The sequence below is a fragment of the Octopus bimaculoides genome, chromosome 14 (assembly GCF_046866305.1).
Source record: "Octopus bimaculoides isolate indiv1 chromosome 14, ASM4686630v1, whole genome shotgun sequence".
Classification (NCBI taxonomy): Eukaryota; Metazoa; Mollusca; class Cephalopoda; order Octopoda; family Octopodidae; genus Octopus; species Octopus bimaculoides.
The window spans coordinates 22,357,120-22,375,035 of NC_142941.1; the positions used below are offsets into that span (position 1 = coordinate 22,357,120).

The 17,916-nt window shown below is 34.9% G+C and overlaps 1 protein-coding gene across 3 annotated transcripts in view; it reads right to left on the bottom strand.

The window, feature by feature from the left end:
* Window positions 1-4,640: 4,640 nt before the first annotated feature.
* Window positions 4,641-17,916, bottom strand: part of LOC106876578 (uncharacterized) — an 89,898-nt gene continuing 76,622 nt past the window's right edge. For all 3 annotated transcript variants that reach the window (XM_052972752.2, XM_052972751.2, XM_052972753.2), the window contains 2 exons: window positions 12,597-12,744; window positions 4,641-10,200 (listed from right to left, as the gene is read on the bottom strand). In XM_052972752.2, the coding sequence (XP_052828712.1) occupies window positions 8,627-9,529 (903 nt within the window). In that variant the 5' untranslated portion in view covers window positions 9,530-10,200; window positions 12,597-12,744 and the 3' untranslated portion in view covers window positions 4,641-8,626. The remainder of the gene's footprint in view (window positions 10,201-12,596; window positions 12,745-17,916) is intronic.

The window sequence follows — 17,916 nt, forward strand, 5'->3', positions numbered from 1 at the left end:
AGTTCTTTCTTGGAAATACAGCATCACAGACAACTCAGAATATTAATGACAGTATCAAATTAGTTTGCAAAATTTCGTTCTGGTAACTTTGACCTCACAAATGAGCAATGCAGTTGACCAGAAACAAAATGGTTGGACAAAGACAAGCCACCAAAACAGTCTAAAAAATAAAATTCATCAAAAGCTGATGGTGTGTGTCTGGTGGTCTGGCGCAGGTATGATCCATTATTATTTCATTAAACCTGGCTCGTCAATCAAGGCCAAAGTATACTGCAGCCAACTGGACCAAATGATGCAGAAACTTACAAAAAAGCAGCCTAGATTAGTCAACAGATCCATTCCTATTTTTCTGCAAGACAGCGCTAGACCACACATCGCAAAAATGACATTGGCGAAACTACAGGAGTTGGAGTTGGAATATCTCCATCATCCACCATACTCACTTATTCTTGCCCCCACTGACTACCACTTCTTCCAGAATTTGGATAACATTTTTAATAGGAAAAAATTTTAATTCCGACGATGCCGTAAAACAGGCCTTCCATGATTTTATTGACTCTAGATTGCCGGGCTTTTACAGTTCTGGGTTGGACAAGCTACCACTGAAATGGCAAAAGTGTATTGACAATATGGGTGCATACTTTGATGAATAAAACTATTCCTTGTATCTATAAAACATTAGCAAACTTATTTTCTTTGCTACAAATTTCACACTTGACGACCTAATATACATACATACATACATACATACATACATACATACATACACACATATATATATATATATATATATATATATATATATACATACACACACACACACATGCATATATATACACGTACACACACATATACCAATGTCTGCCAATATTGTATTCTTTTTAATCAAACACATATTCGCATTATGTGTGTTTTAACAGCAGATTTTAATCCATACTCAAATTTCTGCACATTGTGAGGAAAAAGTAGAATGAAAAGCTGACTGAAATTATTGTAGGTGTATCAGTCAGAGAGAGCCATCAGCCAGCATGCATGATAGTCTTACTTTTAAGTTATTTAATAAAGATTTTTTAGTATTCCTATCAGTCCCATCTACAGTCATTTTAACTTGATCACCAGCTATAATAGTATATGATTTTTGAGTTTCCTTCTTTTGGAATGATAAAAGCAACCTCTACAAAAGACATATGTGAAATTCTGTTAATGGATTAAAATCCATAACAGTTGTCAGGCATGCATCAATTTAGATGTAGCTGCATATGTAATACATGTCTACATACATACATACATACATGTGAAAGTGAATGTATTTTTGTCATTGATGTGTAGTATGTTGATCTTGAATAGAATCTTATGAAATATATAGATACATGTACATTTATGTGTGTGTGTGTGTGTGTGTGTGTGTGTGTGTGTGTGTGTGTGCATGTGTGTTAGCGTGTATGTATGAATGTATGTAAGTATGCATGTAGATATATACACATACATATACACACATTACATATGTATATGTGTATGTATGCATATATATATGTATATAAATAAATGTGTAAACATATATATATATATATATGTGTGTGTGTATGTATGTATGTATGTATGCATATATATATTAAAACATACATATATGTATATACAGATGAATAAATAAATAAAATAAATAAACGTGTGTGTGTGTGTATGCTTATGTTTATATGCTGTAAATCATCTATACAAAAGACGCACATGAATTCATACCATTTAGCATCAGATTTAAAAGCTGAATTAAGTAATTGATTTTGAGTTAAATATAGAATAAAATCTAGAAGGAAGTTTACAATTGTTAAAATTTGCCAAGTTATTCTATGTTTATTGAGGATATACTCTTTTGCTGGCTTCAGTCATTGGATTGTGGCCATATTGAAGAACCACCTTCAAAGTCAGTTGCATTGACCATATATACTTCAGTTTGGTAGTTATCTTATAATCACTGTTCAAGGGACACAACTCGACATTTACAACAATTTACATATTGAAATTGTACATGCACATGCACACGCACGCACGCACGCACGCACGCACGCACACACACACACACACACACACACACACACACACACACACACACACACACAAGAATATATGTATACTTTTTTTTATATGTGACTATATGTATGCTGAACTCCCTGTTTGAAAATATAAGGACACAGATATTGTGTCATATAGACAGCTAGAAATGATGTTTCTTGTGGCTAAACAACAGTAACATTGTCCCTTCCATGAGAGCCACATTATGTTGGCAAATAGCCTTTACTATGAACATACATACACACATACATACATACATACATACATACATATATATATATATATATATATATATATATATATATATATATATATATATATATATATACATATACACATACACACACAGAAAGTAAGGGAATTCGGCAATGCAGGAAGGCTGTGAGGACAGTTTATATATATATAACATATTTTAATAGAACACTCATTTAGTCTGTTTTTTTTGTATTATATGTATATGTATAAATAGTTATACTTATATATATATGCTTATATATATATATATATATATATATATATATATATATATATATATATACTTGTTTAGTGTTGACTGTTGGAAGAAAGAGTACACCATACTATAGTAGAGATTAAATCTATTTCTATGTTGGCCAAACCAGTCTCTTACTTCTCTGGAGTTCTGTTTGTGTGTTTACATGGCCATGAAATAAGTCATAACTTTCACGGTCACCTTGTGAAAACACAGGCAAAACTCCAGAGTTGCAAGGGACTGACTTGACCAAAATATAAGTAGTAATAATAATAATAATGGTTTCAAATTTTAGTACAAGGCCAGCAATTTCTGGGGAGTGGGTAAATGGTTTACATTGGCTTAATTTATAGACCCTGAAAGTATGAAAGACAAAGTTGACGTTGGCAGAATTTGAACTCAAAACGCAAAGATGGACAAAATGCTAATAAGCATTTTGCCCAATGTGCTGATGATTTTGCCTTAATAGAAGTAGTAGTAGTAGTAGTAGTAGTAGTAGTAATCATAATAATAATAATGATAATTTTAATAATGATAATAATAATAATGGTTTCAATTTTCGGTATGAAGCTGGCAACTTTTGGGAGACAGAGGTCAAGTGGTACTTATTTTAGTGACCCAAAATAGGAAAAATAACCTTTGTGGAATTTGAATTCTGAATGTAAAGCTCTAGAAGAAATGCTACAAAACATTTTGTTCACTACATAGTGATTCTGCCAGCTCACCACCTTAATTGCAATAATTATCATCTGAATAATAATGCTTTCAAATTTCGGTACAAAGCCAGCAATTGTAGGGAGTGGGGGTTAGTTGATTACATTGACCTCAGTGTTCAGTTGATACTTATTTTATCGACCCTAAAAGGATGAAAGGCAAATCTGACCTTGGCAGAATATGAACTCAGAACACAAAGAGATGGAAGAAATGCCACCAAGCATTTTGTCTGACATGCAAACTAATGATTCAGCCAGCTTGCTGCCTTAACCATTAATCATAATATTAACATTCAGCAAACTGGCAGAATTGTTAGTACATCAGGCAAAATGTTTAGCAACGTTTCATTGTCTTAGGATTCTGAGTTGAAATTTTGCCTTTCATCCTTTTAGTGTTGATAAAATATGCAACATTTAAACACTGGGGTTAATGTAGTCAACTATGCCCTGCCTCCAAAACTGCTGGTTTTTTGCCAAAAATTTGGAACCAATATTACATATATATATATATATTTATATATATATATACATACATATACATACAAACATACATACATACATACACACACATACATATATGTATACATACATATACATACATACACACACACACACACACACACACACACACACACACACACATATATATGCATAAATATGTGTATGTGTGTATTATTGTGAATGTTTGACATACATGACATTTATGGTTGTTTGTTATACTGTGAATAAACATTATCAAATGTAGAACTTGATACAAAATATAGAATGGATTCTCATATTTTATATTGTAAAGGGTAACAGTTACTTATAAGTTTCCTCTTGCAGTAGAAACTGACCCTTTGTGATATAATATAATGTAATATAATAATAATATATCATATGTATATATTTATAGATATATAACTATATACACACACACACATTCGTGTATGTGTATTTATATTTATGAATGAATGAATGATATATATATATATATGTTATTTATATTATATATATATATATGTATGTATTTATGTATGTATGTATGTATGTACGTATATATGTATATACATATGTATGTATGTATATATATATATATATATATATATATGTGTATATATATATATATATATATATATATATATATATATATATATATATATATATATATATATATATATATATATATATATATATATATACATATATACATACATACATATATATTAATTTTTGAAAATGATGCAAGTGGAAGAAATGTTATAAAGACTTTGTAAAGCAAGCTACAATAAATTCATTGAACCAAGATGGGAAGGCTTTGTTTGGAAAGTAAAATAGAGTGAAATTCATATTTTTGAGAGGTGTGTTAGGGTTGTGTTTATATTTAAATATTTTTCTCTTTTATCAATACAGCAATTTTGTTTGGAGTGGGTCTGAAGTTTTTTGTATATATTCATTTGCATATTTTATAAAAAAAAATCTTTATGTTTTCCTTGCTTTGATTTTACTCCATGACACCCTCCTATAATGACAACAAATAAAAATAATAAATTGGGGAAAAAAATCCCGTCCCTGAAAAATTTATTTTGTCCCGCACAAAACCGTACAAAACATCTCTTCATTAAAATTAATTTTGAAGCAATTTGCAAATAAAACTTCTGGAATTCAGCATTTTGGGAATCTGAGTTACATTTTCAAGATTTCTGGAGAAGACATTATTATTTATTATCATAAAGAATATTGTTACTATTGTTATTTAATTTTTCTTTGACAAGGCATAAAGGTTGTCTATTTTGTTTTTCTTTTTAAGAAAGGGATAATGAACATATGTGATGGTTGTGTCTTTCCTAAGAGCATGCATAGTGTCAGGGAAATGAAAAAATAGCTTTGATCAGGAATCAAAATCATTTCGTGAATTTAAGTTATAAGGAACTTTACAGTGCTTGCCCCTTATTACTATTATTATTATTATTATTATTATTATTATTATTATTATTATTATTATTATTATTATTATGCTGAAGAAAATGGATGCCTCTGAGATGAGAGATTTCTGTGAAAAATAATTTGAAACTGGATTACTTTATGAAGACAAGTAATATTTTTGTTCTAGTTTTAACAGAAAGTTTTTGGATTGTTTGAGAGTCATCCCTATTAACTGGAACAGCAGAAAGGTTTGTCATTAGATGTTTAACTATTTTTGGTAAATAGCCATTTACAATATTAATATGCATTGCAAGATGGCTATAACTAGCAGGAAGAGATGTTTACATCAAATGTGGTAGCAGTAGCCTCAATAACATAAACATGTCCCCAAAATTTTAAAAAGAAACAAATTGAAAAACAAAATTTCAAAGGAGATAAAAAACAAACAAAACAAAACCAGATGATGTAACAGATCAAAGAGACAGCTTGAAGCTTAAACACTTAATTTTGTACAATGGAAGACACAATAAGAATAGTATTAAAAATACTATTCTGAAAGGAAAAGTACAAACAATGGCAACATCATTACCACTAGTATCACCACCACAAACAACACAGTCTATAAATGTGGGACAATATGAGCAACTTGATTTGAGCCAGCTCAGTGAAAAGGAGAAGGAATGGACGGGGTATGTTGAAACAGATAATGGAAAGGAAGAGATAGAAGATAACATACCTCTGTTTTTGAAACAATGGGGAAGGTTACCATACGCCCTCAAAAGAAAATCTGAAGGAATTTCTGACTGATGTGTGGCAGACTGTGCTCCCTTGACCAAGGCAGAATATACAGAAGTGTTTGCTGGTCTTTAAGAATGGGAATCACGTGAGGAGACAGAGGAGAGAGAAGTAGAACTGGTGTAGTACATATTGGCACACAAACTATTACTGCCAAATATGGGTCTTAGGAATACAAGAGGATCACAACCAGAGATACTGACATGGATTTTAATCATTGGTTTATCTTCATCTCAGGGCAACAACGATGTAGTGAGTGTGGAGATGATTCACAGCAAATAGCTGGATGGATCTACATGGACCTGGAGGTCAAGATGACTCTTAATGACCGTAAGATATACTGGAGTTGAAATCCATTAAAGGAGTAAACAGGTCAACCAAATTGCTGCTGCATAGGTAGAGAGCTCAGTTTCTACATGTGTAGTGGTAAAGGCCACTAAGAACTTTCTGCCTCAAAGAAGATTAAGAATAAGACAACAGTAGGTCACTGAAGTGAAAACCATGACTACTTCTTCTGCAACTGCAATTTTGAGAGTAGCACTGAAATATAGTCCCAAGGATAGACAGGGAAAGCAAACAAAATTGTTTCACCTTCAGTACCATCAGCACCAGAGGCTGTTAATGAAGTAGGATACTGAGAAGCTCAGGTGCCTCATATGCCAGAACATGACAAGCCAAAAACTCTGAGCTTCAGTCTTGCCCCATTGCTCTGCAATAATGAAGAGGTGATAAAGACTAGAGAAAAGTGGGAAACTGTCAGGGACAGTTAAAAATAAAATACTTAGAGTGTGGCACTAGATTGGCAGCTTCTGGGACTGATGATGAAATTATTTTCAATAATCCTCAGAGTTGCAAGCAGTGGTGCAACTGGTGGTACTTTGAAAATTGTTCTGGGACTTGCTGTTGTTGTTGTTGGCTCAGCTGGTCTCCTTTTCACTGTTTCTCAAGTTCTTCAGAATAGAAAACTCTCAAATGATCCTTACTTATATACCTGTAGTACCAGTGTGCCTTACACTTCTCTTCATCAGTTTTGAAAACTAGGCACAAGGCCCTATAATTTCTACCCTGACCAATAGAGGAGATATCATTCCACATCTCAGTTAGGGAGAACTGCAATTGTTCCCTTGGAGACATAAAGAAATTTTCCCCGTTCTTGGCAATGAAGAGATATGTAATCTTCCTCCTCTCACACTCATTGCTAAAGAGGTGTGACAAAAAAACTTTCCCTTTTGGGTCGCATAACTCTTTCAAGCAAACTTTTTCCCAACAAGGTGATGAATGTGCAGCATCTGTCTGTTACTGGTGGTGTTAATAAAAGAAAAGCTGATTTCACTCATATCTGCATTTGACAAAAAAAGTGTTTGTGTGTGTGTGTGTGTGGTGTGTCCATTGTTATTGATGTTGTTAACCATATGATTGGAATTGTTAGAATCATTGTCACTTTTTTCTGTCAAGAAGTTGATATTTTTTTCCACATGAATCTATATATATCCTGCTGTGTTATTTAATTTATCCTTTTCTTTTTTTTTTTTTGCGTGTTGTTACATTCATTTCATTTTCGTGGGCATTATATATTTTCTGGCAGGAAGCCATTTAAGTCGAATGTAAACAAAATATAATTGCTTAAAAATGTCCAAAACTGACAGACCTTGTGTCTTCCTAGTATAGGGAAACATCCAAAATGTTCCAGAAAAATTCTTTGAAGAAAATTATTCAAAAAGAAATAATTTTCTTCAGCTGCACATAGTATAAAATGGAAATTTCATGGAATGAACCAAAGCATGTCCATCCAAATGGGTGAAAACACAATAATGATAATAACAATAATAATTGCAATAATAGTAATTATTTCTAATTTAGGCACAAAGCCTGAAATTTGCGGTAGGGGACTAGTCAGTTATATTGACCCCAGTACGTAAACTGGTACTTTATTTTATCACCCTAAGAGGGATGAAAGGTAAAGTTGGCCTTGGCAGAACTTGAACTGAGAATGTAATGCCACCTTAATATAATGATAATAATAATAATAATAATAATAATAATAATAATAATAATAATAATAATAATAATAATAATGATAATAATGATGATGATGGTGATGATGATGATGATGATGATGATAATGATGATGATGATTTCTAGTAATCCTTTCTACTATAGGCACAAGGCCTGAAATTTAGGGGAGGGGATAGTCGAGTACATCGACCCCATTACACAACTGGTACTTATTTTATCGACCCCATAAGGATGAAAGGTAAAGTTGACCTTGGCGGAATAATAATAATAATAATAATAATAATAATAATAATAATAATAATAATAAACATGATGATGATGATGATGATGATGATGATGATGTTGATGATGATGATAATGATGATGGTGCTAATGCTGATGATTTTTCACATTTGCCCAAGGCCACATATTTAAAGGGTAGGAGAAGTATTTAGTTTATTGATACTGGTGTACTGGAAAATACAATTAGAATTGACCCTGTTACAAATTTAAAGGGAAAACCAAGAGGGAAATTAAACATTTATGTAATTATTGTGATATACTATTGTTTTGGCCGTCTGCATTCACTTAGAGTAATAGATAATAATAATTATGATGATAATGATGATGATGATGATGATGATGATATATGAGAAAGTGTTTATAGAATGAATGTGGAATGTCGTCGTGCTGCTGTATAAGTTATGACTTCCTGGTCACCAATAGCAACCCAGTTGATGCTGCCTCGTTTTGAACCATCTGGGGTCTGGTTAGGAGTTGAAGTCCTACTAGTACTTGGTCGCAATGAGGGCTTTCTGATGAGGTCCATGTCGACACTGGAAGTGGATGGCACCCCTCGGCTGCAGACTGGTGGCTCTGTTGAGATGACAGCGTACTTCAGAGCTAATTGTCGTGCACGTGCGTCCAGCTGCGATGAGTGGCAGTAGTAGGCGATGCACACGAAAATGATGATGCTCACTGCTGCTACAGGGCTGGCAATGAGCAAAGGAAGGGGTAAGTCTTTGTGTACGGCGATGTCTTCCGGGGGTGACATGGACGCTACCGGCAAGTCCTCTTCAACTTGAGTGACATTGCTGCTGTTGTTGACAGATATCGAACCCAATACATTGACTATTGTTTTGTTGACAGACATGTTTGATGAAGATGAAAATGGCATGGAAGACAGGTTTATGTTTGTCATTGTTCTGTTATCAATTTGCTGGTTGTTTGACAGTGTATCCGTTAAGGCGCCAATTTTTAACTGTTGAGGTTGTCTATCCAGTGATTGGCCAATTTTGGCATAGTGATGGTAAATAGTCTCTGAATATTGTTTTGACTGTCGATGAGTCTCTTGAGAGGTGGACGGTGAGGAGAAGGACTTGTGACTTTGTTCGTTGTTGGAACTTGCTCCACTGTTGTTGTTTGAACTCTGTGTAGTGGAACCGTGGTGCTTGTGTTCAGCTCCTGTAATTAGGTCGACAAGATGTGGCATTGAACAACATGTGGCACACAAAACTGAAGCAATCAAGTATCGGACAGATATCATAGATTCAAAGATGTTCATGTTGAGTCACACTAAGTGTGACAGATACCACTCTTGTAGATTATCCTCTGATGTTAAAGTAAATTCTAGGGAGTCTTTCTTTCTTTGTTTTCTGGCAATTTTAATTTTACTGTTGGTTATATTTCTGTACTTTTTAATACTTATTTTCCTTCTCTTGAGAACTGAGTTTCTTTATGATTTTTTTCAGGAATTAATGAGAAGAATAAATAAAAGATTGGAGAATATTTCTTGCAAATGTTGACAAAAACAACATCAATAACAATAATATAAATAATAACAGAAATAAAAACTAAAATAAAAATATAATCATCTTTGAATAAAATCTCATTTTTGTGTCATTTTGCTTTTGTTATGGTGATAATGCCTGTCTTTTCTTCAAATGCTTTAAAAAATTTGACCATCAGAAAATATTGATATATTCCTGGAATAACACATCAATTACAAATATTAGTAATGTCATTAACAATTACAACAACAATAATTATAATAATGTTTTCTAATAATAATTGTTATAAATTTGGCAAAGTTTCTGCAACTCTCACACGTTCTTTCTTCTTTTCTTTATTAGAGTTGGATGCTAGTACAAATAAAGGGTATCACATTTGACAAAGCTCCTTTTGGTTCTTATAGCAATCATGGTTGACTGCTTTGTAAACTTCCGGAACAAAACCCTGGAAAGCAAACCAGAAAATTTTGATACATTAAATATATCAGATAAGTTATTGTTAAATATAATCATAATTTTCTTTTTACCTCAACTCTATAGATAAAATATATCTAATTATTTACATCTATACTACATTTTAATCTGTTTGATCTCTGATTGTTGTAGATGTATTATTCCTAGACATATACATAACAGCTGGCTGGATTTAAACTAGATATTTTTATTTCTTAATTAAGGATTTTAATTCTAAAATCCAGTTTACAGGTGATATGTACATGTAATGCTACATCTGTAGATCAAAGACAGCCATATTGAGCTGATGTTAGCATTAGCTATACTGATTTAAGTTTTGATTAAGTATTAGTTTAATGAAAGAATGTCTTATAAAAACTCCAAGTGATCAAAGTAGAGGAACATCAAAAGCCTTGATGATTAGAGAAACATCTAAGTCATCATCATCATCATCATCATCATCATTTACTGTCTGTTTTTCATGCTGGCATGGGTTGAACAGGTTGATAGGAGCTGGCCAGCATTTTGCCCGGCATTCTAATGTTTCTGCCAGCTCGCTGCCTTTCATTTTATTATTCTATTTTATTTTTAGCAGTGGCTAAAAAGCTCAATTAAGGCCCACCTGAGATTTGTATTGCTCTCATATCAGAGATGGTGCTGCTGCTGCTGCTGCTGCTGCTGCACACATAGACATTCTAGAACACATCCAGTAAAGGGTCACCTGACAGATTGACATAAAGTCATTCACTGATATCCTCCAGTCTCTGGCTGAAAGCATGCACTGTCTCATCTCCCTGACTTTTCTGTTTTCCTATAATGACCTTTTACATCTTGTCACTAGCCAGACATGTTTAATCTGTAAGGATTTAGAATCCACGAGGATTTAGGATCAATGGTACTGGAAATTCCGTATTGCACCTGTATTTGTTTTATAGGAAAGTCTATATTTTCCACTCATCCTATACCAACTTAGAAGAGATGTAGCTCCCAATAAATCCATCATAGTGTGAAGAGAAACTTAGCTAATAATCACACAAGAGATGCAATGCCATAATAAATTAAATACTGTCAGCCTACTATGTTTATGCCTGATGACAGAAAGGACATACAATTTTTAACATTAGTCAATTAATTATGCAGCACATCAGAATATTCTATAACACTAATTGTGTCAACAAAACTAATATCTATTGTGTTAGTACTACATAAAGTAGGTGGTATCTCTTGATTATCAATACTAGGAATAGGTTAACTTCAAGGTGCTTCTATTAATGTCTACACAATGAGAAGTAAATCTGGTCTGATAGTTGTATACTAGAACTGAAGTGAATGCCCTCAGGTCATAACAACTCAGTGATAAGTAGATGAATTAAATGAATAAAATGAGATAGAGGATAAACTAATTATGTGCCCTAGATAAGAAACATCTAGATAATATCCCAGGAGAACCATGTCTCAGAGAAATCCAAAAGAATGCGTTGACAAGTACCACCCACATCCTAAGAAAAACTCTGTTAATTTAAATTTCTGTATTGTATTACATGAAGATATTTCGCTACTGTCCCTGCCACTTCCCCTCCTCAAACTTTCATCCATACTGTAACATCTCTTATCCTTCACTTGCCCAAAGATGCTCGGGGTGTCTCAGCAAGTGATTGTAACAAACATGCAGATTAAAAGTAAATAATAATAATAATAATAATAATAATAATAATAATAATAATAATAATAATAATAATAATATCTTGCAATTTCAATATATTGATAGTTGAAAATAATACAGTGATGGAGGCACAGATGCAGGCTATGGCCAAACTACAATAAAGGAGTTAAGAAGGCTTCTTGCATTGCTTATTACCAATGACCTTACCATTTGCATCATAGGTTTCATGAAGCAAACCAGTAAATTGGTCAGCTACTTCTCGTGCCAGTAGAGGGAGTCTGGTTGACAGGAAATAAGAGGAACTGATAAGGAGAAAAACCAATCTTTTTTTAGAGAACAAAGTTTCTCTCAACACAGATCAGTGAGTAACAACTTCAAGTTTAAGAGGAAGAAAGTCAAGAAATAGATAACTTAATATTTTCCAACTGGAGGAAGGGAGCAATAAAAAGTAGGAATGATGGCTACTTGTCATTCTTACATTTTATCATTACCATATACCACACCAAACACTTTACCCAAGCCTTACTGTTGAGAAGTACAGCTACTTGGAATATAGTCCCTGCACATGTCTTCTTCACTGGTGTTAATCAGTAGAAGTTCAAACAGTACATCAACTGCATCAGTCTAACCAGAATAGAGAATCCCAACTCTTCTGAGTAAAATATTTTAGTGAGAAAAATGTTTAGTAAGTTTAGTGAGAATTTTGTTTAGATATAATTACTTACAAAGGATTTGTCTTTAGCTCCCTTTAATTCATTGCAGCTCCTATGGAGGACATGAGTTCAAAACCGGTTGTTCTTGAGAGTTTTTATATCCTGGTGAGTTGGTTCTCATAACACAATCAGTCGTAGAGTTGTAGAAAGAGTATCACACCTGAAATAAAAGGTAAAAGATAGTAGTTAGTATCAAAAAACACAAAATCTAAGTGCCATCTGGGAAATGGCTTTGCTCAATATGTAGGTAAGAACTTGATACTGTGTACCCGCTGCAAGAAATGAGTTTACAAAAGATGCTGTGAGATCTCTAGCAATAGGGAACCAGTACTACTTCAGATGTGTTATATATATTAGTGGTTAGCTGTAGATGTAACCATTGGTCTTTAACAGTTTCTGCTGATCAGTATTGGAGGTGGCTAGAGTAAAAGCAACATTTTCTGATGAAGGAAAAGATAGGAAAGTTCAAGTGACTGTTCCATTTTTGAAAGATAGATCTATTCAAAAATAAGGTTGGGTTGACTTAAGAAGTGAATGTGGGAAATCTGTGGAGGGTGCACCAGAAATAAGTTGAGTTGAGCAGGTAGTGGTCAACCTGCCTGAAAAGCAGAGGGTAAGTGAAGTAAAAGCACAGCTAGGCATTCATCAGTTGATGTGGAGGGAGGGAGCGAGAGAGAGAGGGAGAGAGAGAGAGAGAGGGAAAGAGAGAGAGAAATAGAGAGAGAGAGAGAGAGAGAGGGAGAGAGTGAGAGAGAGAGAGACAGAGAGAGAGACAGAGAGAGAGAGAGAGAGAGAGAGAGAGAGAGAGAGAGAGAGAGAGAGAGAGAGAATTGTGTGCTAGTATATACATTAAATTAATGACATATGAATTGATGACAAGTGTGGAAAACTGAGTGACAAGAAGTCTACTTGATCAGAGCTAAGTGTAGGCTAATTATCATCATCACCAACAATACTAACATCTACAAGAACAGAAAAAATAATACAAAACTACCACCACCACTTCTAATACCAAAAACAACAACAACACTGAGCTATTGTCTGACTGAGTCTGCCTTTGATCTTAAACATCATGCAAATATATTGTTCATGAACACATGAGCTATAATCAAATGCTGATTATATCATTTGATGGTTTTGATAGGCCTTTCATTACTTGTTGCTGCTTCTGTGTTTCTTGAAAGTTTTCAAATTCTTGAAATCCCTTAGGACATTTTATATTTTCAAACATTTAAATAATGTATGATTTCAAAAATAAAATCTTGCTTGTATATTTCTTGAAAGATAATGTCAAAGCTCAGCATAGCAGCAGCTTCTTTGTGTGAGTGGCCTAGTTATGGACCAATCAGCAGCTAGATATCATGTGATAGATCATTCTAGTAGCCCCTAGAACATTTCCTTGCAAGGGTTAAAAATAGGCATGTTTTGAGTGCTAACTTCACAGAGTGTTGAAGACAACTGTGTATAATGTCTCCACTTTTGCCAGGCTCATTTGTGCAGAGACTGGCTGATTCATTCACTTACTACTTTTAATAATTGTTATCGCAGCTCCTACTCAACCTTGGTATGCTGTTATAGTTGGCCAATATGAATTCAATGTATATATTTTCTCCTGTCTTGGTAGCTTAGTTACAGAACCTGTAGCGTAGACTTAGGTGAAATTCCTCTCTCTCATTTATTATAGATACATGCATTCAAACATAATAGGAAACAGCTAGCCTTTGGCAACTATTTGGATCACATTGTGTCCACTAATCTGATTGGTTGGTATTGACACAGTCTATCTCCTACTCGATTGTGCCAGCTTGTTGTGGATAACCAGTCAGAGGCTCTAAATAGGATCATGTGGGACAGCCTGTTTACTACCCTGTTTTAGCCTACAGCTTCTTATAAAAACTCAGTTTTTTCTCGTTCCAGTATCTTTGGTTCTGGACCTTTTAAGATCTAGCTACTGACCACAAAGACACAGCCAGTTCCAGTGACAACACCAGACAATGCCACTACCACAGCAGTTATGCTGAGACTTACCAACTTCGTCCAACAGCATTGTGGCAACCTTCGTTGCCACCATCATGTCCTTCTTAACGTCGTCAACATCATCTCTCTATGCGCACAGCTCAGCAAGCAATTCACCCAGGTACCAACAGTTCCCTGTTCGTGAATTATTTCACTATGGATTAACAGCAAATATACAACCTCCATGAACTCTTGCACAAGTGACCCAGACAGCAGCATCACAGCCACGACTTCATGTACAACATGTACCTGTAACCGGCTCAGCATCATGTCCGCGACGTCTTGCTACAGTATTTCAACTATCATGTACGACTGACTGTGAACTGGTATTATTATCTTTCTTGAATCTATGAAAATACTTCTCACTTTGATGGCTTATAGAGACTTTCCCTGTCTTCTTCATTGCCATCCTTAAATGTTCTTAACATGTTGTTAAGCCTACACACACACACACACATACACTTTGTTCTCATGATGACCTGTCAATTATTCTGTATACATGATACACACACACACACACATGTTATCACATCAATAAATGTTCTCTTAATCATTCTTATGCAGTTGTGTCTCTTTCCATTTGGCATTTATTTGTTCTATTCAATTTCTCTTTATTGTAAGGGCTGTGTGATGAGGTACATAAAAGCCATTCTTGACACCTCATACACCCTTACAGACTATTGTTTAGAGATACAGAATTATTCCTTTAATGTACATACTTTGTTGTTGCAATTTCTAATTCATGACCAACAGGACAATAACACTGTGTAGCAGGATTTTTGTCCTTGGGTAGCAACTGTTATCTCCTATTTGTTTATTCCTAGAAAGTATGAAAAATGGCTAATATTTCCTTCAGACTTTGCTTTCCTCAAACTTGTCTCCACTTGGACAGTTAGAAGTGAACTGAACTGTTGAGCTTATGAACGCCATATTTATACTGAAATCTATGTTGCCAGAATGTTCTAGAAATTCTTGAAACTTTTAGAAAATTCTTCAAGGTTCTAGAAAGTTCTAGTGAAACTCTGCTTCAGCAACTCAGAGTTGAATCTGTCTGAAATGTAATGGAAAATTGGTCAGTCTCAAAACATTGATGATCAAGTCCCAAAAGCAAAGTTTGAAGGGAATCGTAGTGATTGCCTTTGATTTCTAGATAGAAGCAAATAGGAAATAACACTTACTGACCAAAGACAAAAAAAAAAGTTTTGTTACTCAATGTTATTTGTGCAATGAGATAAATGTTACTGTTAATTGTTCACAAGATGTTATATCATTTACACACAGCCAAACACTCCAACCATCCTTGCAGCAATGGTTTCATCTATCATCATCATCATCGTTTAACGTCCGCTTTCCATGCTAGCATGGGTTGAACGATTTGACTGAGGACTGGTGAACCAGATGGCTACACCAGACTCCAATCTGATTTGGCAGTGTTTCTACAGCTGGATGCCCTTCCTAACGCCAACCACTCCGAGAGTGTAGTGGGTGCTTTTACGTGCCACCGGCACAAAGGCCAGTCAGGAGGTACTGGCACCGGCCACGCTCGAAATGGTGTCTTTTATGTGCCACCTGCACAGGAGCCAGTCCAGTGGCACTGGCAACGATCTTGCTCGAATGTCTTTACACGTGCCACCGGCACAAGTGCCAGGGCACAGGTGCCATCACGATTTCGCTTTCGCTTGCCTCAACAGGTCTTAGCAAGCCGAGTTTCGTGTCCAATGAAGGAGATGACGTTGGCATGGGTGCCAGCCGTCGAAATTAGTTCGATTTCAGATTAGACATTATCACCCTAAGTAATCATTTACTTTTAGTTTCTGGATTTAACATAAAAGTAACATTGTTATAGGTTTAATGCCATTTCTTAATTAGAAAAACCCCCATTGAACATGGGACAATAACAAAAATTCAAATCTGCTAATTTTCATAGGTTAGTTCCCTTATGGGAGAATGGAATAGTGAATATAAACTTTGATTAAGTGTTGGTGTAGTAGTTTAGCCAGTGAGCATGAGTACAACAATCCCTAGGCTAGTCAAGCTCTATATACACTGCTTGTAGCAATCTTTCAAATAAAACAACTAATAAGAAGGATATTCTTGGTATGGAAGATAACACTTCCACTTTCAAGAATCTTATTCAATATGGCAGGACTTGAAGAAAGTCTGGAGGTTACAACACAGAAATGTGACAATAAAAACTAAAATTAGGATACTAGACCAAATATATCAGTGTATAGCAATGATAATTCTTAATCTTAGAAATTCAAATACAATCTCTCCCCCCTCTCTCTCCACCTACTTATCTATCTGTCTGTCTGTCTGTCTATCGATCTATCTTTTTTTTCTGCTTTTCCTTCTTCCCCCTGTGGATATTTGCCATTCCTCCATGTTGGCTTCATCAAATGACATGTCGGAGGAATCAGAAGATGGGAGGGGAGGGGTACTGGGGTCGATTTGTGGGTGTGTTGATGTTGATGTTGTTGCTGTTGTTAATTTTGGTTGGTGGCTGTTGGGATATGATGTATGGGTTGTTGGGGATGAGGGGTTAATTATTGCTTTCCTTTTCAGGCTTTGGTACTTCTGTAGCTGTTATTCTTGTTGTTGGTGGTGGTGTTGCTTCTGCTGTTGGTTGAGTTGGTGTCATGTTTTCTTTCTGCTGTTGCTGCTGTTGCTGTTTTTGTTGTTGTTGCTGTTGCTCCTTCAGTATTGTGCAGCCAATTTTTAAATGGTTTTTGCTGCCACAGAGGTGATAGCATGATCTTCTGCCTTCAATGGTGACATGTAAGGTGGTACCGTCTGGCAGTTTTATTAGATCTGGTATATTTTCTATTGTCTCTTGATTGGCTTGAACCAAGATTTTGAAAGCCTGGCCTATCCAGTTCTGTTGATCGAGGATGGCAATTTCCAAGATGTTAATAACTTCCTTGAAATTGTAGCAGATGGTTGACACCAATCATTGTGCTTCAATTTCTGATAAGACTGCCAGACAGTACCACCTTATATGTCACCATTGAAGGCAGAAGACCATGCTCTCACCTCTGTGGCAGCAAAAACCATTAAAAAATTGACTGCACAATACTGAAGGAGCAACAGCAACAACAACAACTACAGCAACAGTGGCAACAACAGAAAGAAAACACGACACGCAAACCATCTTTAATTTTTATTTTTGTGACCCTATGACCTAGGTACGTAGGGATCATTACTATTTCACCAGACTCAGGTGATTCTGTAGAGTAGGCTTTGGTTTGCTCCTCTGAGTCACACCTGACTTCGACTGTTGCAAATCTTTTGCACCTTGTGATATATTTGCACCTTG